The 27847-nt window shown below is 43.7% G+C and overlaps 1 protein-coding gene across 1 annotated transcript; it reads right to left on the bottom strand.

Annotated features, from left to right (window-relative positions):
- LOC130545906 (zinc finger protein 345-like) lies at positions 1–27847 on the bottom strand. The gene is made up of 5 exons (XM_057320830.1): positions 27739–27847; positions 21261–21532; positions 10453–10520; positions 9716–9906; positions 1–2116 (listed from the first exon to the last, which is right to left on the bottom strand). The coding sequence occupies exons 1-5, from the start codon at positions 27770–27772 to the stop codon at positions 282–284; spliced, it is 2400 nt and encodes a 799-aa protein (XP_057176813.1). The 5' UTR covers positions 27773–27847; the 3' UTR covers positions 1–281.

The raw sequence follows: 27847 nt of genomic DNA on the forward strand, positions 1-27847 counted from the left end.
ACAGTATTTTACTGAACTGAACAAAGTACTGAACAAAAGGCCTCGCTCGACAGCCCAGAGTGTGGACTAAAAATGTCAAGTCAATGTGTTAAATGTGTCTTGTTTGTGGCTGTGTATGTGGAATAGAATGATGCTGTGAAAAAGAATTTCCCTAAGGGGACAATAAAGTCATCTACACAACGTTGAGTAAGTGTCAGAAATGGAACTCACAATTCTATTTATGTTCTGATAAGTGACCTGCATATAGTGACATCAGTTTCTTCTTTAAGCAGTGATATGACTTATTTGTGTTTCTGCTGATGTCTTTGAAGACCAATAAACCTATTAAAACTCTTTCCACATGGTACACAGTAATAGAGGTTCACTCCTGTGTGTGTTTTCTGGTGTCTACTAAGGTGACTTGACCGAGAGAAATTCTTTCCACACTGTGTGCAGTGATATGGCTTCACCTCTGTGTGTGTTTGCTGGTGTACACTAAGGTGACTTGACTGAGAGAAACTCTTCCCACACTGTGAGCAGTGATACGGCTTCTCTCCTGTGTGTGAGCGCAGATGTCTTTTAAAATTACTTGACCGAGAGAAACTCTTCCCACACTGTGAGCAAGGATACAGCTTATCTCCTGTGTGTGTTTGTTGGTGTTTACTAAGATTAACCAAATGAGAGAAACTTTTACCACACTGTGTGCAGAGATACGGCTTCTCTCTTATGTGTATGCGCTGGTGTCTACTAAGATGACTTGAATGAGAAAAACTCTTGCCACACTGTAAGCAGTGATACGACTTCTCTCCTGTGTGTATGCGCTGATGTACACTGAGATCACCTAACCGAGAGAAACTCTTCCCACATTGTGTGCAGTGATGAGGCTTTTCTCCTGTGTGTATGCGCTGGTGTTCACTAAGAAGACTTGACCGAGAGAAACTCTTGCCACACTGTGAACAATGATACGGCTTCTCTCCTGTGTGTATACGCTGATGTACACTGAGATCACCTAAGCGAGAGAAACTCTTCCCACACTGTGTGCAATTATACAGCTTCTCTCCTGTGTGTATACGCTGATGTTTACTGAGATCACCTAACCGAGAGAAACTCTTCCAACACTGTGTGCAGTGATAAGGCTTTTCTCCTGTGTGTATACGATGGTGTTGACTAAGAAGACTTGACCGAGAGAAACTCTTGCCACACTGTGTGCAGTGATACGGCTTCTCTCCTGTGTGTATACGCTGATGTACACGGAGATCACCTAACCGAGAGAAACTCTTGCCACACTGTGTGCAGTGATACGGCTTCTCTCCTGTGTGTATATGCTGATGTACACTGAGATCACCTAACCGAGAGAAACTCTTCCCACACTGTGTGCAGTGATAAGGCTTTTCTCCTGTGTGTATGCGCTTGTGTTCACTAAGAAGTCTTGACCGAGAGAAACTATTGCCACACTGTGTGCAGTGATACGGCTTCTCTCCTGTGTGTATACGCTGATGTACACGGAGATCAGCTAACTGAGAGAAACTCTTCCCACACTGTGTGCAGTGATACGGCTTCTCTCCTGTGTGTGTGCGCTGATGTACACTGAGATCACCAAACCGAGAGAAACTCTTCCCACACTGTGTGCATTGATACGGCTTCTCTCCTGTGTGTGTGCGCTGATGTATTTGGAGCCTATTTAATGTGGAAAAATTCTTCCCACACTGTAAGCAGTGACATGGGTTTTCTACTGCATGTATGTGGTGATGTACTCTGAGATCACTTAACCGAGAGAAACTCTTCCCACACTGTGTGCAGTGATACGGCTTCTCTCCTGTGTGTGTGCGCTTGTGTGCAATAAAATGACTTAATAAAGAGAAACTCTTCCCACAATCTGCACAATGGTGAGTTTTCTCCTTGCCTTCTTCTCTGTGTTTTAGTTCGTTTGGAGTGGCAGAGCAGAGATTATCAGATGATACATGTTCTGTTTTCAAGGTCGTCTTAGGTACCATGTCCTCATTCTTAATCTCTCCACATTTCAGCAGTTTGTCACACTCCTCATGATGGCATCTTCTCATATGTTTGTGGAGATAAGTTTGTGCCGTGTATGACAATGAACACACAGAGCAGGAAAACACTGGACATGAACCGGTCTCTAAAAAAGACAACAAAGAAAAGAATTAAACCCTCATTCAACATTACATGACAAAACATTACATAATAAAGTGTGAATACATTTCAGACCTGTTTCTCTTCTACTCTCTAAACCAGGGGTCTCCAACCCTGTTCCTGGAGAGATTCCATCCCGAAGATTTCAGCTCCAACCCCAATCAACACAGCTTAAGCAGCTAATCAAGGTGTTCAGGGTTGCTTGATAATTACAAACAGGTGTGTAGAAACTGGGTTTGAGCTGCAGTCTGCAGGACGGTGGCTCTCCAGGAGCAGGGCTGAAGATCCCTTCTTTAAACATTCTGTATTTTAATACCGCTTATTGCCCAATATACACAACGTTCTCAATTAACCATTTTCTGTTGTCAGTTCTTATTTATTTGTTTTCAGCGCCCGTAAGTGCATTTAAACTGCCCACTCTGTTAAATTAGGAAAAGAGATTAGTCAGCAGAAGTCTGCAGTTGTACGTAAGTCTGCTCAATACCTTGTTTACCTTGTTTTTTGTAGCCTACACTGTTATCCATTGTCAGTTAAGAGTAATTTAACTTGTTTTGTTTATTTAATCTGCTCATTGAGTGACTGCTAAAGTGTTAACGTTTTCTTTGGTTGGGATCCCATGTTGAAAAAAACAGCATATGCCGGTTAGGTAGGTTTTGAAGCATGGTTGCTGGTTTGAGCTGGTCCTTAGCTGATCATGAGCTGGTTTAAGCTGGTCTTGAGCTGGTCCTGACCAGGAGCTAGTAGTTTAGGACCAGCACATGACCAGCTTAAACCAGTACATGACCAGCTCAATCCAGCTACCACGCATTAAAACCTACCGAACCAGCATATGCTGGTTTTTTCAACAGGGACTGTGTGAACTATCATGACTAAGATGGTATTTGCTGCTCGTTGCTATTGCTCATTATAGTTTTTGCACTTAAAAGCGTGGTGCTAGTAGATCATTGTTTCGATACGAGGGTAGTGTTGGTCGATTGTGAAGGCGTGTTCAGGTGTATTCTATTAACGCTAATCAAAGCACATAATTTAAACGGTGCCTCCACCGGATCATCGAGTGGGGTTAGCCCTTGTGAGAAGAACCAATTAGTGTAAAGACTATACCTGCGCATCTCCACCGAGCAGGGACACTGACAAAGCATATAATCCTTCCGTTTTAACTTTTGTTGTTTACTAACAATATGCGTTTCCAATATATTCCAATATATACCACCCACGTCCTCTTCACAACTTTGTATAAGAACGAGATGTGCTGCTCCCTTTATTTCCTGAAGATTACAGCCCGCTCACAGTTTTCGGGGACTTCATCATTCATCTGGCCAAGCCCTATGCTGCAGACTTCCACACACTCACCACCTCGTTTGTTCTCACTCGACTCATCATAGCCGGTACTCACAGATCAGGAAACCAGCTTGATCTTATTTACACCTGTAACTGCACTACACACAACAGCAACGTTGTACCTCTTCACACATCTGACCACTTTTTCATTACAACATGCACCTCACTACATGCTCTACCCCCACACCACCACCAGTCTATTACAGGCATAACTTCTCCAATGGTGGCATCTTCACTTACATCCCACTCCTTATCTTAAGATGCAGACAAAGCCGCTGACACCCTCTGCACAACACTTACATCCTGCCTTGATAACCTCTGTCCTCTATCCTCCAGACCAGCTCGCGCTACCCCCTCCTGCTCTTGGCTGTCTGATATCCTCCATGAACAACAAACAACAAAAGCAGCAAAAGGAAAATGGCGCAAGACCAAGAATCCCACTGACCTCTTGGAATACCAGTCATTAATCGCCACCTTCTTTGCCAGTGTTACCAGAGCAAAAACCTCTTTCTACACCACAAAAGTAAGTAAGGTGCCTAACACACAGCAACTATTTAAGACTTTCAACTTTCTTGTTTGAGTTACAGGCCAGTCTCACTTCTCCCGTTCATTACAAAAACACTTGAAAGGGCCATTTTCCACCAGGTGTTTACCTTCTGACTCAGCCCAGTCTTCTGGATGCCAACCAGTCAGGCTTTAAAAGCAACCATTCCACCAACACAGCACTGCTGTTGGTCACGGAAGCACTGCGGCTGGCTAAGGCAGAATGCAAATCATCGGTCTTAATTCTGCCAGACTTATCTGCGGCCTTCGATACCATTAATCAGATCCTGCCGATCATCGCTAAGGATCACAGGTACCCATCATATCTGGTTTAAATCCTACCTCGCCAATAAATCTTTCAGGGTGTCATGGAGAGGCACGTTGTCCACAGCTCACCACGTGGTCAGGTGGTCCCTTCAGGATCAGTGCTTGGACCACTCCTTTTCCCAATCTACACAACATCCTTAGGACCTATCATACAGGCACATGGGTTCTCCTACCACTGCTACATTGAGCCCCAGATCTACTTCTCACTCAGATGATCCCTCTATATCAGCACACATTACAGCCATCTGGAAGATATCTCAGCTTGGATGAAAAAATCACCACCTCCAGCAGAACCTTGCCAAAACAGATCTGCTTGTATTCCCGGCCTGCCCCATGGTACGACATTATCTCACCATCCGACTGGGCAATACAACAATCACTCATTCCAAAACAGCCAGGAACCTCCGAGAAATCTTCAGTGATTAGCTGTCCTTCAGTGATCACATTGCAAAAACAACACAGTCATGCATTTGCACTGTACAACATCAGGACATCTGGCCCTACCTTAAGGAGCATGCAGAGCAACTACTTGTCCAGGTCCTTGTAATCTCTGGGCTGCAAAAGCTACTGCAAAGCTCTCCTTGCTAGTCTTCCTGCAAAGGCAATTAAAATACTCAAGCTGGTTCAGAACACAGCAGTGAACTCATGTTCCAGGAGCCTAAAAGAGCTCACGTGATGCCCCTCTTCATCTCATCTCTGCCCTGGCTACCGATTGAAGCCCAGATCAGGTTTAAGTCACTGATGCTTGCCTACAGGACGATTACTGGCTCTGCACAATCATGCTTTTATACCCTCCTACACTCTTACACCCCATCCTGCTCTTGCCCTCAGTGAATGAACGGTGCCTGGTAATACACTTTTAAAAGGGTACTAAATCACTTTCCCGCTAATTTTCCTTCACTACTCCTTGCTGGTGGAATGATCTTTCAAATGCAGTACGGTCAACCATATCTCTCTCATCATTCAAGAAACAACTTAAAACATATATTTTTCATGAATACTTGACTGGTACATGTTGACTTCTCTACAAAAAAAATCGAACACTCTCTCGCTTTCAATAGGTGTTTTTCCAGCTTTGTAAAAACTAGTATCTTGGTATAAGTGCATTGCATCCTGCATTGCTTCCTGTTTCCTGCATCGCTGCCGGCAGCTTGTTTGTATCAGTGCTCTTATCACTTCGCTCTAATATTAGTGTATTTTATTTTCGTTAATTATTATTGAAAAAATGTAAATGTAATGTCAATTCATTTCTAAACACCTTCCAGCATCTATGGCCGCATTTACACTTCAGGTCTTAATGCCCAATTCCGTTTTTGGGACTATCTGTTTTTTGAAGACCTGCTTACATCTTTCAAAAGTGACCTGTATACGATGTCTACTATACATGGCGAAATAATCCAAGCTAGATAGACTGACCAGAAAACCAAGTAAAATGGTGCTCTGGTGTCAAACTGAGTTGACGTCATTCGCCACCAAATTATTTAATAGCCGTTTTCATACAGAGATCCCCGAAAATACACACGTAATGTATTCCCATCCCGTAAAGACACGTGACGTGTAATGTATTATAATGGAATGTTATGTGCATTTCATTAATCATTAACGGCTGTCACGCTGAAGGAATTTCCCTTGTGGTGTTTTTAGGTGGCTCAATAGCATGGTTTGCTCTTATTACCACTTTCCTTCTATATGCCTATTTAGTGCCAAATAGGCCTAAATAAGCTCTTTTGGGTTATTAGTTTAAACTCTGATGTTTAATTAATTACTTTATATTTATACATTTATTGGTAAATGCAAAACAACGACAAGCAATAAGAACACAAGGCAGGTTACTTTTCTTAAGTAAGAGAAAGATTAAGCCCAGCCAGCTTATATTATATGTAAATATGTTATACACTGCTTGTCCAAAAAAAGTCACCAACTGGATTTAATTAACCAAATAGGTAAGGCTCTCCCATTGGATTGGATGTCTAGGTTCAGAAACGTTATGTGCCCAAAGAATGAGGTCAGCACATACAAGGAATTTGTTTTGGTGACAGGAGCATCCAGTACACAGAATCAGCAACAACAGTACACAGAGACCATAACACAATAGAATACAATAAAGAGATGATTTAAATAAGGGCCTATGGGTATAAAAAAATAAGAAATACAATACAATAAACATAAGATAAAGATATAGAGAGTAAAGCTATGTGTGTATGTAAATATGTACAAGTAAAAAGTAAGAATAGACTATTGTAGTACAAGGTATGTGCTATATACAGCAGAATGAAATGATGATATACTGAATGACCAGGTTATTCCATCAATGGGTTCTTTCTTCCCTGATGGCACAGGCATATTCCAAGCTGACAATGCCAGGATTCACCAGGCTCAAATTGTGAAAGAGTGGTTCAGGGAGCGAAAGACATAGTTTTCACACATAGATTGGCCACCACAGAGTCCAGACCATTAACCCCATTGAAAACCTTTGGTCTGGGCTGCAGAAGAGTTTGCGCAGCGGTCCGAATCTTCCATCATCAATATACGATCTTGGCGAAAAAATACTGCAACTCTGGACAGGAAAAACTGGACATTCTGGACATTGCAGAAGCTTATTGAAACGATGCCACAACGAATGCGTGCCGTAATCAAAGCTAAAGGCGGTCCAACGAAATAGAGTGTGTGACTTTTTTTGGACGGGCAGTGTATTTACATATAACTTAAATATGAACTGTCAAATGAAAATAAATAAAAGCAAATTACTGGGTAACGATGTGCTTATTAACAGGCAAATGGGGTATATGTGTCAGGGCTCGGGTCTAGCACCTCTGGGTTTTTGTCTGTCTTGTCTTCTGTTTTTGTTTTGTCGAGCACTTGACAGTTGCCATGTGCTTGGTATCCACGTGTGTTTGGCTCCGCCCCCTTGTTATCCTATCTAAGTCTCATTATTGATTTCCCCGATTCACCTGGTTCCCCTTAGCTTTCCCTCTCCCCAACTGGTTTCTCATTTTTCCTTTCTGATTGCTTCTCCTTTTATTCCCTGTGTTTTTCGTTGTTCTTTGTCAGTCCGTTAGAGTTATTTCGTGGCGATCTCTGACTTCTTGTCTTACACTTCTAGTCTTGTCTTGTTGGTTCCAGATTGTAATTTCTTGTCTTGTCCAGGCTCCAGTGCTGTACTCACCTTGTCCTGTTCGTCCTGTCGGTGTTCTGACAATCGTCTCATTCGACGCAGAGCTGTGGCTTTCCTCACGGAGATTGTTTAAGGCGAGTCATCTAGTTCTCCTCTGGGGTGCCTCTCGAGGATTCTACCAAGGGAGACCTTCAACTCGACTGTGCGAGCTGCGCACGGGGATTTCTGCACGGTCACTCCCTAACGGACTCTTGTTATCACCCGCTACTATTCAGTGAGGATCACCCCCGTGGGGTTATGAACTCTGGCCTCTGGCCTTCCCGCATCTGACTCGCTACAGCCGGTATTTCCGGTCAACTCTCCAGCCCGGTTGGGTTTTTTGGACTCCTGTCACCTCACTCGCCTTCCGCTTGCTGCGGACTTTTTTGGGGGTTTTTGTTTAACGGTCGTTTGGCCGAGCGCTCGAGCCTTTTGTTTGATTCCCTGTCATGAACTGTTTTCTGCTGTCTTTATTTGTGAGTGTGGGAGTTTTTGATTAAATCTGCTGACCCTGCATTTGACTCCAGTGTCCTCCTTAACAATATGCACATGGGACACTGATGTATATTTGCTAAAATCTCAGCCAGGCTGTTGTAACATCCATAGGGAACAATAGCATTTCGCTTCAGGATGCACATAGGATTACGATCCACAACGTGAGTCTAATTATTCAAACACTTCGCTAGGGGTGGGCGGAATGACCAAAAATCTATTTCACGGAATTAATCGTTTTATTTCACGGTAACAATTTCCTATTTTAATTCTATATCTTACACCTAATTTTTCTTAGATTGATTTATTTTAGTTATGCATTACAGTTCACCAGTTTAAATGCTCACCATATAGTTAAAATGTAGGAAAGTTATAAAGTTGTAATAAAGATTAAGTTCTGAGATTTATTATTAATTTATCTTATAGCTATATCATATGTATACAGTAGGAAGATAGACAGCATGTATAACAATGAAGTATGAATATATGCACAAACACAGAGTACCGTATACGATGTTGGTGTTATAAACTACTGTTCATGTCGTCTGTACTGTAGGTCTTTATTGCTCTTCACTCTCTATTAGATGAGCACTTTCAGTGTGTTGCGACTCAATGTCTTCATAGGTTTGTTTATTCTCACCCTTGTCTTTGCACTGCGAGTCTCTGGTGACTCCACACGTGTCTCCCAGTAGCAGTGCTCACGTGGTGAGCATCATCGCACGTTACAACTCAAGTTTCGCCTTGGCGCGCCTAAAGTTAAACTTTATTAAAACCATTAACAGCTTTACAAAGTGACCCGACTTCTGAAATACCTGAGAATGAGCTTTATTATATACAGATCACTGCACACCTGCACGAGCTCTGTGGTTGAGAGAGAAAGCGCCGGACTGGAGCAGATCACGAAACTACAGACTGAAAGAAGGTCAAAAGAATGTTTGATTTGTTAATTTGTTATGGGTGAATTAATTCACATGTTTTTTTAATCATGACGCCCAACTTGCAGAGCGCCGAGTTAACGACGCCTACTTATTTACATTCCGTGGAATACACGGAATAGAAAAAGATCTTACGGTTGACATTTTATTCCGCGGTAACAGAATATTCCGTCATTCCGCCCAGAACTACACTTTGCCATACGTCGACAACCAAAAAGGAGAAGCACTTTAGGCTATCCGTTTCAAGGAACATCAACAAATATGAAGAAAAGCAAAGTGAACTTTTGCACTTACTAGAGGCTTGAACACAGAGGCACTTAACAATTCTCCCCAGTAGTGCTGTCGTTTCTCCAAAATTTGAAAGTTTTCTTACTAAACACATTTTTATCACTTTGTGAAAAATCCCCTTAGAGCTATGAGAGCGGAAGTGACCTAGATGGCAGTGATTGTAACGGAAGTACGTCATCGTCCCGTGTGCAAATACCCCATTCTGCTCATGTTTATATATCTAAGCAGTTGATAACAGTGACAGGTTCTGGAAACTCTGTTGTGTAGTCTTTCATTCATGAGTCTGTCGCTGTAACGTGAACAATGTGTTTATCCCCACCACTCACTGCATAGAGTAGAAGCTGAGAGAGTGAATACTGTATAAGAATATAATGGAAATACTATAATTTCATTGAGACTGCCTGAATGAACTGCAAGATATCTAAAGATTACCAGAGATATTCTTTCTAACCTCTACTGTTTTATTTAAACTAAAACAATATTTCACCAAAAAAATAGTTTTTCATACCTCTGTCAGAGCATTTAGTGTTCCACAGATGGTCAAAAGTGATGTCAAAACCTCTGGCATACTCCTCTCCATACCAGACTAGCAATTCTTCACCAGTTTTGATTGTCCGGCAACATCGGTACAGAATCGCTCCTTCATACTGAAATGCCACCAGATTTTGTTCCTCTTCACTGAGAGCACAATTTACATATCTGAGAAAGAAACCAACAAAAACCAAAACAGAAACCGGTATTAAAAACAAGCACCATCTCAGTGTCAATATTGCTTAACAACCCTTTTCAAATGGACATAAAACTATCAAATCAAATCCACAATCTCAAGATTTGAGTTTATAATCATTCATCTAAATGCAATGCTCCGATTCACCTCTAAACCAACTTTCACAATGTCCTCTTATTTTATACCCTCCCATCCAAACTGTTGGCTGTATTCTGGTATCATTTACTCATCATCTTCTCACCCTTGTGTTGTTTCAAACCTCTATGACTTTATTTCTTCAGCAGACAATGACAGACAAACAGATGCTTACATTCACCATGAATCTGTTTTTCATAAAGTGAACGTGAATTGTGACTCATGACTACAACCCTAGCAAACATCTTTTGTGTACAAACTGAAGAATGTCACATAAGCTGAGCACAACATGAAGGTGAGCAAGTGATTAAGATTTTACCTTTTTGGAAAAATCCCTTTAAAAGGCTGCATGCTGCATAATAATTATACTAGCAGCATCTCACCTCATCCAGTTCGAGTGTGTTTCTCTTCTGGCATCTATATATTCAATCAAGTGCTTTCTCTTGTATATCTGTGAAATGAATAATAAACAATATGAACTTACATTTATGTCTGTCACAGTCATATTCTGTTATGTTTTATTCTGGTTCCCTATCGAGAGCGGTCTCTCGACATTGCGGAAGCTTCCGCATATGGGAACTCCTCCCTTCTCACCTCTCCTGAAGTCTTAATGGATAACGCCAGTGAAAACTGGCCAATTGTCGCGCCCGCAACCGAATGTAATTACTGGCGACCCGAGAGAGTATAAATACGGTGCACAGTACGCAATTGCACAAATACAGTTTCACAGTCATTTTCACTGAGGAGAGCCTTCGTCCCCCTCCTGCTGTTGCGGATGCCATTTCCTTCGGCCTCGACGAGGAAGACGACGACTCTATGTCCGCCTCAGTGAAGGAATGGGTGGAGTCGGAGTGGGACCGCACTGACTCGGAGAGCACCCCAGACCTCCAGGAGGAGTATGTGAGGGTGCTGGAAAAGGCCGTTAAGGTGCTCGACCTTAGCTGGAGCGCCCTGGTGGAGCCAGCTAAAAGTAAGCTCGATTCCAGGTATTTCCAAGCGGGCCGCCGCCAGGCTGCACCGAAGAGGAGTACTCCTTTTTTCCCTGATGTGCACGAGCACGTGGTTAAGTCGTGGATGGCCCCTCAATTGGCGCGAGTCCACGCCGCCACACAGGCTATGTTCGCCCAAGTGGACGGGGCGGAGGCCCACAGTTATACCCGCAAGCCGCCCATGGAGGAGACCCTCGCTGTACATCTGTGCCCCTCCTCCTCTTCGCTGAGCGCGGGACAAGGTCTGCCATCGAAGCCGTGCAGGTTTACTGCCCACCTCGCCGACAAGGCGTACACCTCCCCCGGGGAAGCAGCCTCCGCGCTGCACTAGATGGCGGTTATACAAATCTTTCATGCGAAGATCCTGCAGGCGCTGGATGGGGGCACCTTGGATGCTGACGCTGTGAAGGACCTGAGGGCGGCGACGGACTTTGCGCTGATGGCGACGAAGCGCACCGCACAGGCTATCGGCAGGTCGATGGGCTTCATGGTCGTTCTTCACCGCCATTTGTGGCTGACGCTGGCGGACCTCAAGGACGCTGACCGGAAGTCGCTGCTCAACGCTCCCAGTACTCCCTCTGGTCTCTTCGGGGATGTCGTGGAGTCGGTGTCGGAATGCTTCGCAGAGGCGCAGAAGCGCAAAAAAGCCATGAGCCACGTGCTTCCTCACCGTTCATAGCAGCCGGCGCCGAGAGCGAGATCCTCGTCTGCTTCGTGCTCTTCCCACAGGCCGGCTAAGCAGCCCACTGCCGCGCCTTCGGCTCCCCGAGACCCTTGGCCGGGCGTCCGGCCTAAGCAGGAAGAAGTACGGGCAGATGAGAGGTCATCGAGGCGATGGCGGATCGTCTTCGGCTGCCAAGCCACCTTCCTGACGGGTCTGCAGAGAGGAGGGGATAGTTCGTGAGCGGACCGGTGCTCAAGCGGCGCCGTTTGCATCTTGTTTCCCCCGCTGTTGTGGGCGATTGTTGCAATGCTCAAAATGTTGTGTGTGTAAATATATTAAAAGCACTTACCTCCTCACAAAAAGAGGCCTCTCCCCTTCACTCACACCACACTGTGTCCCCTGCCCTGACACGGTGCAGCGCGAAGCCACAATTAGAATATGCTATAACCGGCATCCACCTCACCCCACGGTAGCTCCTGTGGGCGAGCGGCGGCCGGAGCCTCACGCGCTTCACATTCCCCCGCCAGTGCAATTAGCCTCGCGAAGGCAGAGCGCATCTCCGGAATATCAGCAAGCTGTATCGCCTGAGGTAATTCGGCCGCTATGCATGTTTCTGAGTGCGTGGAAAGCCATTCCGGGTATCTCTCTGTGGCTGGTAAATGTGATAGAACGCAGGGTATTCGCTTCAGTTCACACAGGCCCTCCCCCACCCCCCCCTCCCTCCGCTTCAGCGGCGTTGTCCCGTCACTCACATTGCCATGTAACACTCCGGTGCTGAGACAGGAGATTTACAGCCTGCTCGGATAAAAAGAGCAATAGAGCGGGTTCATCCAAGCGAGGTGGAGTGCTGTTTCTACAGGTGGTATTTTGTGGTGCCCAAGAGAGATGGCGGACTTCGTCTTATTTTGGATTTGAGACCAATCAACCGAGCGCTTCACAAGAGGGCGTTCAGAATGATTACGCTAAAACAGATCCTGGCGCAAGTTCGTCCCGGGGACTGGTTTGCGTCCGTGGATCTTAAGGATGCATATTTTCACGTTCAGATAGCCCAGAGCCACCGGCGCTTCCAGCGGTTCGCGTTCGACGGAGCGGCGTACCAGTTTGCTGTGCTGCCATTCGGACTGGTATTGGCTCCACGCACGTTCTTGAAAATCGTGGATGCAGAACTTTCCCCTCTTAGAGCGAATGGTATGCGCATTCTGAACTATCTGGACAACTGGCTGCTTCTAGCCCATTCACGAGATGTGCTTGTCAGTCATACGCAGACGCTGCTTCGTCACTTGTCATCCCTTGGGCTGCGGGTGAACGTGCCGAAGAGCAAGCTTCTGCCGAGTCGGTCCATAACATATCTAGGGGTATGTTTCGACTCAGTGGAGATGCACGCCCGCCTCTCTCAGGAGCGCTTGGAATCCATCTCCGCAGCACTGCGCTCCTTCAGCCTGGACCGGTCCGTTCCGCTGAGGGTATTTCAGAGACTTCTGGGACTGATAGCGTCAGCATCACCAGTCTGCCACCTGGGTCTTTTGCACATGCGTCCTCTGCAGCTGTGGCTAAAGACTCAAGTTCCACGGAGAGCATGGTCCTCAGGTCGTGCACGCGTGCAGATAACTCACAGATGCCTCAGCGCTTTGAAACCATGGCGCGACTTGAGCATGTTCAGCCAGGGCATTCCCCTGGGGCTTGTGACAACGCGCACGTTGGTAAAGACGGATGTGTCTTCCTCGGGCTGGGGTGCAGTGTGCGAAGGCAGGCCGGCGTCGGGTCTGTGGTCGCTGTCTGAGCAGTTAACATAAATCGGCTGGAGTTGATGGCGGTGTTCTTAGCTCTCCAGACTTTTCGGCCACAGCTGATGCAGCGTCATGCACTGATTCGTACAGACAACACGTCCGTGGTTTCGTACATCAATCGCCAAGGAGGGGTCCACTCCAGAGCCCTTTTCGAGTTGGCTGAGAGGCTACTGCTGTGGGCAGACCAGCACCTGCTTTCCATCGGGGCAGCGCATATCCCCGGTCATTTGAACTGCGGAGCGGACATGCTCTCGAGGGGAGGTCTTTCCCAAGGGGAATGGAGACTTCACCCCGACTCAGTACGGATTATCTGGGATCGCTTCGGGAAGACGGAGGTCGATTTGTTCGCGACGAGCGAGAACACACACTGTCCGCTGTTCTTCTCGCTGCCGCACTCCCCAGGGAGATGGACGCACTGACGACGCGCTGGCCGGACGCCCGGCTTTACGCTTTTCTTCCGGTGAAGATTCTGCCCCTTGTGCTGTGCAAAATCAGGGAGGAGAGAGCGTCTGTGATCCTCGTTGCTCCGTTTTGGCCGAATCAGCCGTGGTTCCCGGACCTGAGAGAGTTACTGGTGTCCTCTCCATGGCGGATTCCCCTCAGGGGCGACCTGTTATCTCAGGCGAACGGCTCGATTTGGCACCCCAACCCGGATTTGTGGAGCCTCCATGCCTGGCCGCTTCAGGGGTCTTAGAACCCCTCCCTCAGAGGGTGCTTGACACTATTGCGGAGTCTCGGGCGCCTTCCACTAGAAGCTTATATGCTCTGAAATGGGATGTATTTAAGAAGAGGTGCATTGAGTATGGTATAGACCCGGTGTCATGTCACGTGTCTGATGTTTTACGCTTTCTACAATACAGGATGGATAATGGTGGCCTCCCATCCACGCTGAAGGTTTATGTGGCTGCTATCGCCTCGTTTCATTCCCCAGTTGACGGGCAATCGATTGGTAGGCATGCATTGGTGGTCAAATTTTTGAGAGGAGCTCGGAGGCTGTTTCCCCCACGATCTCCTTCAGTACCTCCGTGGGATTTGTCTCTGGTGCTGAGGGCTGTCTCTCTGCCCCCGTTCGAGCCTTTGGAAGCTGTTTCTATAAAGGAGCTCTCTCTTAAAGCCGTTCTCCTCGCTCTTGTTTTGGCAAATCAAGCTCAGATCAGCTCTTCGTGTGCTACGGCGGGGGGACTAAAGGTCGGGCTGTCTCTAAACAGAGGCTCTCTCACTGGGTGGTGTACGCTATCAACCTGGCGTATGAGAGTCAAGGGCAAGCCTGCCCTTTCAGTGTCAGCGCTCACTCAACTAGGGCTGTTGCCTCTTCGTGGGCTTGGGCTAGAGGCGTTTCTATTAAGGACATCTGTTGTGCGGCTGGGCTGGTCTTCACAGAACACCTTCTCCAGATTCTACAGGCTGGGTGTATCCTCCTTAGCCTCGCATGTCCTCTCGGTGAGTACGGACAGCTCACTGTTACCTAGTTGCTGATATCCTATATTGTGAGGTTGTTACTGTGTTACTGTTAACGCTGTGCTTGGTGTTACTGGACTTGCATTATATCTGCCCGGGTTTCCACGCTGACTCTTACTGATGTGGTGTCTGCCCTGTCTCAGTGCAGCCCGCTCATTTCTTTGGCTGAGATATGCAAATTTTGTAGAAGACCTTTCTTGCAGGTCATTGGTCTGTCTCAGCCAATCAGCTGCGGGCCCTTCAAAGCACTTCGCGATTGGTTCATCTGTGTGCTTCACACTGGTGAGTGTATGCGGTCGGTGTACGGCTGTCTCACTGCTCTCAAGGCGGGATTGTATACAGTTCCCATATGAGGAAGCTTCCACAATGTCAAGAGGCCGCTCTCGATAGGGAACGTCTCCGGTTACTGTAGTAACCTCAGTTCCCTGAGAAGCGGGAACGAGACATTGAGCTAGCCACCATGTTCGTCACGCGTCAGCCTTGCAGGCGTTCTTTCGCAGATTCTGAGGTATTGTCGCTGTGCACTGTATTTATACTGTCTCGGGTCGCCAGTAATTGCATTCGGTTGCGAGCGCGACAATTGGCCAGTTTTCACTGGCGTTATCCAATAAGACTTCAGGAGAGGTGAGAAGGGAGGAGTTCCCATATGCGGGAGCTTCCGCAATGTCTCGTTCCCGCTTCTCAGGGAACCGAGGTTACGACACTAACCGGAGACGTTTTGTTCTATGTTCCCTTTGCCTGTGTTTAGTCATTAGTTACCACACTTGTTAATTAAACCTGCACCCGTTTCTGTTCTGCCTGATTATGTTCCCCTTTGTATTTAAGCCTCATGTTTTCTTCAGTTCTATGTCCGATTTTGATTGTTTTTCGTGTGCTTGTGTTGTTCCTCTTTGGATTTATTAAAAGATACCCTTTGGATTACCTTCTTCATCGTGTGCTTGTATTCACCCATCATTCCTTTTCAGAAAACCGGACCTAAACAATAAGCATTTGGCTGCGTTTTTCTTTCTTTTGACCTTTTTGTCTCCCCTCTTCCCAGAGAATGGCTTCCCCAGCCATCCAGCTCCTCTGCTTGGAGCAAGGAGACCATTAGCTGGAGATTCACACTCGGGAATTCTTAGATTTGGCGTGCCTCAAACTTCCCGGATTTTGAGCAATCGGTGAAAGGCACGCCTGCCAGCATACGGTCCCAGACAGGATTTCGCCGCCTTTGTGGAGTGGTGCTGGAGAGAAATGGACTCTTCTTCTTCTCCGTGTGCCCAGCTGAGGACATCTCCAGCGCCACTCCCAACCCAGAGACCAGTCAGCCATCACCCCGCTGCACAGAGCGTCAGCCAGAGCCCACCGCAGACGGAGAGCCTGAGCCCACCGCTGGCACAAGCGCCAGCACCCGAGCCTGCGACTGAGCCCGTCATCGCCCCGGAACCTGAGCCTCATGATGCTCCACCAGGCTCCCTTGTCCCTCCGGCTCCGCCTTGGTCAGTCGTCGACCATCCGCCTCCTCGGGACTCCAATCCTCCCCCCCTTCGGGACTCCAATATATGACTGATATTAAATATCAGTCAGTTCCAAGTTCACAATTATGTTCATTATATGCATTGAGGTCACTACAGTGGACAGCCATTCAAAATTCAATTTTGTGTATACGTGGGCTTTGATGGTTTTTTTTCTCCAAACCAAGATGGCCATCGACCAGAATGCCATGTTGCTCCAGAATATTCACCCATTTTATCTACCCTATGAGACTCTTACAGTTAGCAAATAACAGGTTGTAATCATATGACTGTCATATGACTGTTCATGTGATGATTTTAGACTATCTTAGGGCCTACTCACATTGTCCCAATCGAACCGTGATCATTCTTTTATATTTTGTGTATGGAAAATTATATCGCCTTAATCCTGACCAAGATTAATAAAAAACTGAATTTAGATTTATTATAATTTATTGGTCTGATTTCTCATAACTTGGTCAGAAATGTTGATTAAAGTCACTATTTTGGTTTCTTTTGCGCACAACAAAGCATTCTCATCATTTCATAGTAATTCTCACTGTCAAGGTCCAGAAAGTATTAAAGTCATCGTTAAAATGGTCCATGTGATCATAGTGGTTCAATTTAATTATTATGATGTCAATGAGGAGGCATCAAAGCTCTCGTGATTTAATTAAAAATATCTTAATTTGTGTTCCGAAGACACTGGGAGGTCTTGAAACGTGTAGAACAACATGTGGGTGAATTAGGGCTGCCCTGACTAGAGATTTTTGAAGTCGACTAGTAGTCGTTCATTTAGGCCATTAATAGATTATTCGCACGTTTATGATATTAATGTCAATATTTCAATATAAATGGGGACATCAGATGATGGGTTAAGTTTCAGGGGTGAGAACTGCTATTGGTCACAGAAGCACTTCGACTAGTCAAAGTCCGAATCTAAATCCTCTGTTCTGATTCTGCTAGACTAATCTGCAGCGTTCGACACCGTCAATGACCAGATACCGCTAGCAACCCTATCATCACTAGGAATCTCAGGTACTCCTCTCCTCTGGTTCAAATCATACCTCTCCGGCAGACCTTTCAGGGTGCCATGGAGCGGCTGGCTGTCCACTGCTAACCACATGATCACTGGGGTCCCTCAGGGATCAGAGCTGTGACCACTTCTTTTCTCAATCTACACAACATCCTTAGGACTCATCAAACAGGCACACGGCTTCTATCGCTGTTATGCTGATGACACCCAGATGTATATCTCATTTCACCCAGACGATACCACTGTAGCAGCTCGCATTACAGCCTGCCTAGAACACATCTCAGCTTGGATGAAAAACCATCACCTCCAGCTGAACCCTGCCAAGACAGAACTACCTGCAAGACGATCTCACCATCCAACTTGGCAACACCATAATCACTACTTGCAAAACAACCAGGAACCTCGGAGTTAGGGATGCACCGAATGTTCGGCCACCGAAAATGTTCGGCCGAAAATATTTAAAAAAACTAGTTCGGTGTTCGGCCGAATGTGTGAAATGGCCAAATAAATTTTACCGAACATGACTTGTGATACGATCAAGCAGCAACCAGCGCAGAGAGAGAGACAGAGAGAGAGAGAGAGAGAGAGAGAGAGAGGCGTGCGCTTTATTACTGCCGCAAACATTTTGGCAGTGGTGTGTGTGTGTGTGTGCGTGTGTGTGTGCGTGCATGTGTGTGGAGCATTTTAAAGTGTCAGAGAAAGACACAGCACGGGAATTGCCGCACGAAGTACATTTCCAAATGAAAGCGGCTTTACCGGTCGGTAACTTTACTTCAGACGGAAGCGGGCTGTCTGACAGTAGCCCCGCCGCTCGCAACATCCTTTGACATCATACCGTAGTCGCGTGCACACAGTTCCCTGTACTAAACAACTTGTCAAAGTATGTTCTGTGCACCTTCTGAGAGAACAGTGACAGTCAGCTTTTGTGGGCGGAGTTTGGAGGAGACGTGAACTGAAATGGTTGTCAGTCAGCATCAGTCAGAATTGCTTGCATTGGATGTTTTTTTTTCTCAAATCATTTTGCTATGTAGCCTATAATAATCCAACAGTTTTCGTTTATTCATATTTTTAGCTTACAGGCCTAATGTGGAATGACACTTTTTAATGAAGTGTTTTGTTGTAGGGGTACAGAGTAAATTACATTACATTCTTTTAGCAGTCAGTTATAGGCCTAATTAATATAGGCTATTCATGAAGGGAGAGGGCTCAATTTTTTGTTTGAATTTACTGTTTTGCTCAATTTTATATCAAGTTGTATTGTATTTTATTGAAAAGCAAGACAAATTATAAAAAGCACATTTTGGCTATTCAGTTTGTGCAATAGTGAAAAAAATAGCTTAATAAATAGAAGAAATGCAAAAAAACATGTTCGGTGTTCGGTATTATTCGGCCTTCGGTCAAGTGTTTCACATCATGTTCGGCTTTGGCTTCAGCCAAGAATTTTCGTTTCGGTGCATCCCTACTCGGAGTCATATTTGATGACCAGCTGTCCTTTAGTGATCACATTGCAAAGACAACGCAGTCATGCCGATATGCCTTATTTAACATTAGAAAGGTTAGACCCTATCTCACTCAGCATGCGGCACAACTCCTTGTCCAGGCCCTTGTAATCTCGAGGCTGGACTACTGCAATACTCTCCTTGCTGGTCTTCCTGCCAAAAAAAAACATTCCAGCTGGTTCAGAATGCACCTGCATGCCTCGGCTTCCAACAGCCCAAAATGGCTCATGTGACACCCCTTTTCATCTCTCTCCACTGGCTACAGGTTGAAGCCCGTATCAGATTCAAGTCACTAATGCTTGCTGGCTCTGCACCGGCATTCTTTCACACCCTCCTACACTACACCCCATCAAGAACCCTTGACCCAAGCGGCATCTTGTATTGCCTTCTCAAAAGGGCAGTAAATCGCTTTCCCGCTCATTCTCCTTCGCAACTTCTTGCTGGTGGAACAGTCTTCCAAATTCCGTCCGGTCAACCACATCTCTCACAACGTTCAAAAAACTACTTAAAACTTCTCTTGTAAAACTCTTCTGTAAATACTTGACAGGTAATTGTGAAAAAAGATTTACCCTCTCTCTCTCTCTTTCTCAATTAATATATCATCAGGAGGTGCAGGTAGGTCTGGGCGATATGGCAAAAAAGTATACTCGATAGTTTTTTTCTATATTGATCGATAACGATATTTATTTCGATATATATTTAATAAAAAAACTGTATTTAAAAGAATCTATTTTAAATACAGTTTGTTAACTAAAGTTAACCTTTAACCAGTTAAAATTCAATTAAATTAATGCACTGTTGCAACACAGAGGATATTAGGCCATAAACAACATGTACCAGTTCATTCAGTCTCATTTTGACTCCATTGACTCGTTAAGTAAAGGGAGTGTTCATTCAGTACATTCAACCAATGAAAGGGCTCCGTTACTGTGTACATTCGAACGCTATTGGCTCAGCACCTGCGCACATACATAACGCTGCAATAATGTCTTGCTCGAGTAGTGGGATTCATTCAATGCATTCAGTGAACCTTAAAGACATCTCACATAAACTGTAGTACATTTCTTTAATCATGCAAGCATCTTACATACAAGGTTCAATATTTTAATGTGCACACAAACTCACTTCATTACATCTCTAATCTGTACAGGGCAGCGCTGGTTTGTTTCATATGCACCAGCTCATGTTAGCAGGTATGTTAACGATGGATATAAAAACGTTTGTGCTTGAGTTTCGAAGTAACTCGCTTGCAATTGCGCCTCAAGTTTGTTTTGTTTAACCGGCGATTGCGAAAAAAAAAAAAGACACTTGATAAACCGCGTGATGACAACTCGAGGTTAGTTTCACCTTTGTTTCCGCTTCCAGTAATGTTTTCCTCCTCATGTCGAGTTTTCTTTGCCAAGTGCAGTATGAAATGGACTTTGTACTTTGACGCGCATGATAAAAGCTGCACGCTGACTGACTGTTGTTGCGTTTATTTCTGCGTTCTGTTAGACTGTAAGATTAATCCATATCGAGTCAAAATGCCAATAGCTTATCATCGTTTTTGAAATACATTCTATCGCGATTCGATATGATATCGTTTATCAGCACAGCCCTAGGTGCAGGGATTGTGTTTGTGTTGCCTGTGTCTGCTATGTGAACTTTTAAACACAGCACTTGTGTTGTATAAGTGACCAAAGCTCGCGATTTCAGATAAAGACTTTCTATACTGTTCTACTTTAGAAACAATGTCATCTACATCTTGGACATCTACTCTTATTTACCAAGGAGTTTTTGTCCCCGCCTGTATATGGGAGGAAAAGATTGAATCTTACGACCCTAGCCCCAACACGTCTTTTACAAATCACTCTGACACGCTACCACACAAATTGTGCCAAAATCAGAGTGAATTTGTGTAATCTGAGCGAGGTATATTTCAGTTTTTTTTAAATACTTTGTCTGATTTCAATATTTTACAAGACTGGCTTTTAAATTAGGGATCAATAATATATTATGTTTTGGGGTTCTAGACAGAAACTTAAATCCAAAACTTGTTCCTGTGTCGTTTCATGTAAAGATTTATACATAAATAAGTTAATACTATTAAATATCTTGGTATATGACTTTGATTGTAAACTTTCTTTTAAACCACATTTTAATGATGTATCACGTAAAGTCATTGTTGGAGTTAGTACTCTACATCTATCTCAAAAATGTTCACAGTTTCTGTATGAAAAAACATTTCTCTGTGAAAAACACTGCTTTTTTAGACAACAGGCTCACCACAAATGAGTATCCACTGCTGATAGCTTCCTCCTTTTTGCTTGCTTCTGCCTCATAAGGGCCAAAATGTGCTCCAACTGGAAGAATCTCACCCTGGTTAAACACCCCGAGTCCTGCATTGGGAATGTTGGATGTCCGAACCTCCAGTCCAGCAGGAAGGGTAAGTCTGGCCCGGTCTGCAGCCCCCACAGACACAAAGGTGTCAGGAATGAACAATGGAGCACCATGAACGTCACATTCACCGATGAAAAATGACTGACACTCTTCACAATCTGTATGAATATAAAACAAAGAAAAAGATTTGAAAGTGAAAGTTATAATGATATTGCTTATTTTTCGCCAGAGAAATATAAAAGTGCATAACAAAATGTTTCTGGTTTCCTGGGAAAGGAACGCAAAACTGTGTCATAGTGTTACATTCACTTCTTCCCCATATAGTGAACTCAAATGTCATTCGCTACAGTGAGGGAAATAAGTATTTGATCCCCTGCTGATTTTGTAAGTTTGCCTACTTACAAACAAATGAAGGGTCTATAATTTTTATGGTGGGTTTATTTTAACTGATAGACACAGAATATTTAAAAAAATCAGGGGAAAAAATGTTATATAAAGGTTATAAATTGATTTGCATTTCAGTCAGTGAAATAAGTATTTGATCCCCAAGCAAAACATAACTTTGTACTTTGTGGAGAAACCCTTGTTGGCAAGCACAGAGGTCAGACATTTCTGATAGTTGGTCACCAGGTTTGCACATGTGTCCGGATACATTTAGTCCACTCCTCTGTCAATCTTTAAGGTTTCTTGGCTGTCGCTCAGCAAATTGGAGTTTTAGCCTCCTTCACAGAGGTTCTATAGGACTAGGGTCTAGAGACTGGCTAGGACATTTAATGTGCTTCTCCTTAAGCCACTATTTGGTTGTCTTGGCAATATGTTTTGCGTCTTTGTCATGTTAAAGGCTCATCCATGACCCATCTTCAGTGACCTAGTTAAGGGGAGGAGGTTCTCGTCCAAGATTTTACGGTACATGGGCCCGTCCCTCAGCCCCTCAATGCGGTGAAGTCATCCTGTATACCTGTAGCAGAGAAAAAGCCCTAAAGCAGAATGTTTCCAACACTGTGCTTCTCTGTAGACATGATGTTCTTGGGCTCATAGTCAGCATTTCTCTCCCTCCAAACACAGGAGTCCATTTTGGTCTCACAGCAGTGCCAGCACTTTCGCCAAAGCCTTTTCTGAATCATTTTTATGTTCATTGTCAAACTTAAGACGAGCCAGGCGGGCCTTCTTGGGCAGGAGGACCTTGCGGGTGCTTCAGGATTTCAGTCTACTGTGGCATAGCGTGTTACCAATGTGTTACCAATGTTTTGCTTGCTAACTGTGTTCCCAACTGTCTTGAAATCATTAACAGGCTTCTTCCGTGTAGTTCTGGGCTGATCTTTAACATTTCTCATGATCATCTTTACCCCATTGGGGAAATATTGCAGGGAGCTCCAGAACAAGGGCATTTGATAGTTATTTTGTATATCTTCTATTTCCAAATAATCACACCAACAGTTGTCTCCTTCTCACCAAGCTTCTGTCTGTAGCCTATTCAAGGTTTGTGCAGGTCTCCAATCTTGTCGCTGACATCCTTTAAAACCTATTTGGTCTGGACCATGGTGTTGGAGAGGTTGAACTGGAAGATACAGATTCTGTTGGCAGGCATCTTTTATATACATAACAAGCTGATTTAGGAGTACTTTCTTAAAGTGACAGGACTAATCTGTGGTCCATATAGGCACATAACCAATCTGTGGAGCCAGAATTCTTGCTAGTTGGTAGGGGATCAAATACTTATTTCACTGACTGAAATGCAAATCAATTTATAACCTTTATATAACATTTTTTTCCCCTGATTTTTTTTAATATTCTGTGTCTATCAGTTAAAATAAACCCACCATAAAAATTATAGACCCTTCATTTGTTTGTAAGTAGGCAAACTTACAAAATCAGCAGGGGATCAAATACTTATTTCCCTCACTGTATATGAGGGAATAGTGAAGGAGTGAACGAGGGAGCGGTTTTAAACAAAGCATGGGTGTTTATTAGATCTGCGCTTGTGCGTGTAACGGAGGAATTCATTAGCATTAATACCATGATGCAGAATTGAGTTTCATCTAAAGGAAAAGACAATTGAGATTCCAAATTCTGGTTGAATGAAACATGTTCCAAAGACTATAAACAGATATCTGTAAACACACATTCTATATTAATGAGGTCATGCTTTGCTTTTGGCAACCTAAGTTTAAATATTTAGTTTTAGCACAGATTTAATTGTGACCCTGGATCACAAAACCAGTCTTAAGTAGCACGGGAACATTAGTTAAATCCAAAAATACAATGTACTGTATGGGTCAAAATTATAGACTTTTCTTTTATGCCAAAAAAACATTAGCATATTAAGTAAAGATTATGTTCCATTAAGATATTTTGTAAATTTCCTACTCTAGATACATAAAGACTTTATTTTTGTGAGTGTATGGCCTGCTGCAGCGCCTCTGATTAACAACTTTAATGGCGATTTTCTCAATATTTAATTTTTTTTGGCACCCTGAGATTCCAGAGTGTTAAATGGTTGTATCTCCGCCAGATATGGTCATATCCTACCAACCCATACATCAATAGAAAGCCTATTTATTCAGCTTTAAGATCTTTCAGATGTGTATACTGAAAAAAATGCCATAAATGACAACATGCCCGATTGGCCATGTACTGTAGATAACATGATGGTGATGTTTCATCCTTTTATTCATAATCTGGAATACTAAATATCTTAAAGGGGCGATGAATTTAGACATCAATTTTAACCCATGCTTTTGTTATATAAGAGGGAATCGTATTCAAGCAAACATCATGTAAGTGTCAGAACTGAAAACGCCCTTGTTACTGAAATTACAACTGTTATTGACACCAGGCCCAGCGAACGGCAGGTCCTGGAATGCACCTATCATTGATAGGTTGAACACCACCTCCACAGGAGAATATCAATGACTACTTCTCTAGACCCGCCCATTGGTTCGTGCATGGCAGTACTGTACAATTCCATGGTATCTAAGTATGTGCAATGGCAGAAGCATGTGCTTCATTGAATAATGGTTGAGATAAGTATCAATGACCTTATCTTGATAATTTGTTCGGGTGGATGCTGGGGTCTCATCTTTGGACTGCAACGTAAAATTGTTAAATAAATTGCACTTAGTGCGCGTCTATTAAGACGGTCGGCATGAATGCCAAGGTTCACATAGTCATAGGCATCAGTGTTAAGCCAGTTGGCTTGGTAGCCAAGGCTCACATACTGTAGTTATAAGCCACTAGTGTTACGCCCGTTGGCGAGGTAAGCCAAGGCACACATAGTCATAGGCCATTAGCGTTAAGCCGGTTGGCATTAAAGCCCAGGCACACATAGATAGTAATACATGCGGTTCACATAGTCCTTCAGGGCAGCAGCAGTACACATGTCTTGGCGATAGATCTGTTGGGGGTGTTCCTGTCCACGGCTTGAATTGATCATTTCTGTGTCTCCTGCTTTGATGGGGGTTTATTCATATGTTATATGTGCAGCAGCAGCATTCCTTATATGCACACAGCAGCATGTTGTGGATATATTGGCAGTAGCAAGTCTCCTTACTTGCTCCGCCGCAGCGGTGGCGTACCAGATCTATTCCGCCAAGACCAAATACATATACGTCATGCACACTACCATGCTAAACACTCTGAGAGTTGTCATACTCTAGACGGCGCAGTCTTAAAGTCTAAACATATCCGAAATAATAACTACTACACGTTGAAGGGATTGGTTCCCTCAGTATCAGCAGCCAATGAGCTTGCTGCTCTACGTTTAAATCTCGGCTAGTGATTGTTGCAGCAGTGCATTGCGTTTCAGAACCCTCCTCCTTCCCTAGTTCCACAGGTATAGATCCGCTACAAGGACCATGTAAGCTGTGGTTTATTCATATGTTATATGTGCAGCAGCAGCATTCCTTATATGCACACAGTAGCATGTTGTGGATATACTGGCAGTAGCAATTCTCCTTACTTGCTCTGCCGCAGCAGCAGCAGCGTAGCAGATCTATTCCGCCAAGACCAAATACATATACAGGTGCTGGTCATATAATTAGAATATCATCAAAAAGTTGATTTATTTCACTAATTCCATTCAAAAAGTGAAACTTGTATATTATATTCATTCATTACACACAGACTGATATATTTCAAATGTTTACTTCTTTATATAATATTTAATTATATAATATACAAGTTTCACTTTTTGAATGGAATTAGTGAAATAAATTAACTTTTTATGATATTCTAATTATATGACCAGCACCTGTATGTCATGCACACTACCATGCTATACACTCCATGAGTTGTCATGACAGAATTATAAGTCACACGAGGTCCCCAGATAATACTAATCCTGTGCGAATAGGGCAAATGTGTAACCTAACATTACGTCTCTAACCAAATTCACAGAAGGCTCCAACTAAGTTTACTAAGTAAACTGCTATCCAATCATAGCAGTGGGCGTTTACTTCCAAGTCTTCATGGCGGAACGCCCATTCAAACCGATCGTTTGACAAGCCGACCTTAAAACCCGGGTAAAAAAATAGCCTATTACTTATTGATTTTGATGTTTTTGAATGTAAATACCATGCAAACGTCATAAGTAGACCTCATACAACAGTATAAAACAATAAACAAGCCCAGTTCATGACACCTTTAAGGACAGCAGCTCTGCCGTGAGGACAATGGTGACGCATAATACAATAGGGGTGTTGGGAAAAATTGATTCACCTAACTATCACAATTCTTTTTAAAACGATTTAAAAATCGATTGGTTTATCTCAGAATTGATTTTTTTTATTTTACTTTTCCTAAGAGGTGGTGGAGTTACCACTTTTATTCCAACAGAGGGTGTAAAGCATATGTTTGTATCTGTATTGGATGACGTCATATCCATTTTAAGATGGTGCGAGGCAGGGCTGTGACGGTGGCCGTGACAACCGCACCACCGCGGTGGTAAAGTGCCATGACGGTGGCGAACTGCCACCGGCGGTAGTGCACGTCACTCTGACAAATATAGGTGTAATAAATATGAGAGTTGCGATAACGATTGCTAGTTGTAGCCTTTCAGTTGTGGATGGTTTTATTTAAAAGATTTTACATTAACAGAAATTATTGGCATACGTTCCTGTTGTTGCGTTCGAGGTTTTGCAATGGATCTTGTTGTGAAATGAACAGATATGTAAAATCAAAACTGGCTATGACCCGCTTGCTTAGTGTCGGAGCGCGCGCAGGTTTTGCCGCGGTTGCGGAGAGACATCTATTCATTTGCGCTCCTGTGCACATCTTCTGAACGCGCATTTAGTGCAGCTGTACACATTTTAATCTGGACAATGTCAACAAGTAAGTTTCACATCAACGAGTCTGAAAAAGTAAAGTTTTTATGGCAATCTGAATAGGAAAGCCAATGTAGGTTTAAACAGTTTGTTTCAAATGGAATTGTTAAGGACTGTAAGGGTTAATACGCCACTGACTGAAGTTACTGCAACAAGAGCTTTTTTATTTAGTATTTAGCTTTCTTATATCATTTAAGTTTTCATTATTTACTGATGTTTATTTAAATGTTTTATATGCTGTAGTGTGCCATTTCACTGATGGATTTGCGCGTTAAACATTGACGGATGTTTCATCCTCATTTATTTCAGATATCATATTTAAATTTCAAGTATTTAACAATTTCAAGTATTTAAATAAGGTCTATATTTCTCTTCCACTCGTCATGTGGTTGCTACACGCAAATATAATAATATAAATATTATTTATATAAATAATATATATTTCTCAACCACCGCACCAACACGGCAGATTTGTCTATTACCACCGCGGTGGTAAAAAACTGCCACCATCACAGCCCTAGCGCGAGGGTGCAAAAATCATGGCCGAGTCAGCGGATCAAAGCTCGAAAATTAATTTGGCACCTTCACGTTTCAAATCCCAAGTGTGGAAACACTTTGGATTTTAGACTTTACCGGGAAAAGCAGCGCTAGACATGACTAAAACGGTATGCAAACTCTGCCATACACTGAGTTCAGGGTTTTGGTCCTTGAAAGTTTCATGGCTCAAGCAAGGTACTTTAAAATATACACCGTACGTGTATGTGTATGCTCCTGAAATAAAAGTTCAGAAAGATATGATGCATTGTTTTTGTTAATATGACTCATAATATACAGTCTCTTCAATGGTATGATCAACTATTTTCCTAGTCTTTAATAAGCAAACAAAAATCACAATAAATTGTAATATCGACTCTCAATAGTTATATAATCGCAATATATATTGAATGGGCACACAAGTATCGGGATAGTATTGAATCGGCAAATTAGTATATCGTTACACCCCTATAATACAACAAACAAAAGATTTGTAATATTTGTCTCACAGAGAAAGTCTTGTTTATGCTCGTCCTCCTCCATGTTGGCGACACGTGGTGCAGATTGTAGCTGTTCACCTGCGCTGACTGTATCTTCACTCGCCCTCTTTCTGCTGCT

Source organism: Triplophysa rosa, linkage group LG22, assembly GCF_024868665.1.
Source record: "Triplophysa rosa linkage group LG22, Trosa_1v2, whole genome shotgun sequence".
Classification (NCBI taxonomy): Eukaryota; Metazoa; Chordata; class Actinopteri; order Cypriniformes; family Nemacheilidae; genus Triplophysa; species Triplophysa rosa.

Excerpts from the sequence above, each read along its gene's own strand:
- LOC130545906 (XM_057320830.1), bottom strand. The coding sequence starts at position 27,772 with ATGGAGGAGGACGAGCATAAACAAGACTTTCTCT. Across the intron at positions 10,521-21,260 it reads GCAGTGGATACTCATTTGTG|ATATACAAGAGAAAGCACTT; the intron begins GTGAGCCTGTTG and ends TTCATTTCACAG. Across the intron at positions 2,117-9,715 it reads CACTAAATGCTCTGACAGAG|AGACCGGTTCATGTCCAGTG; the intron begins GTATGAAAAACT and ends TGTCTTTTTTAG.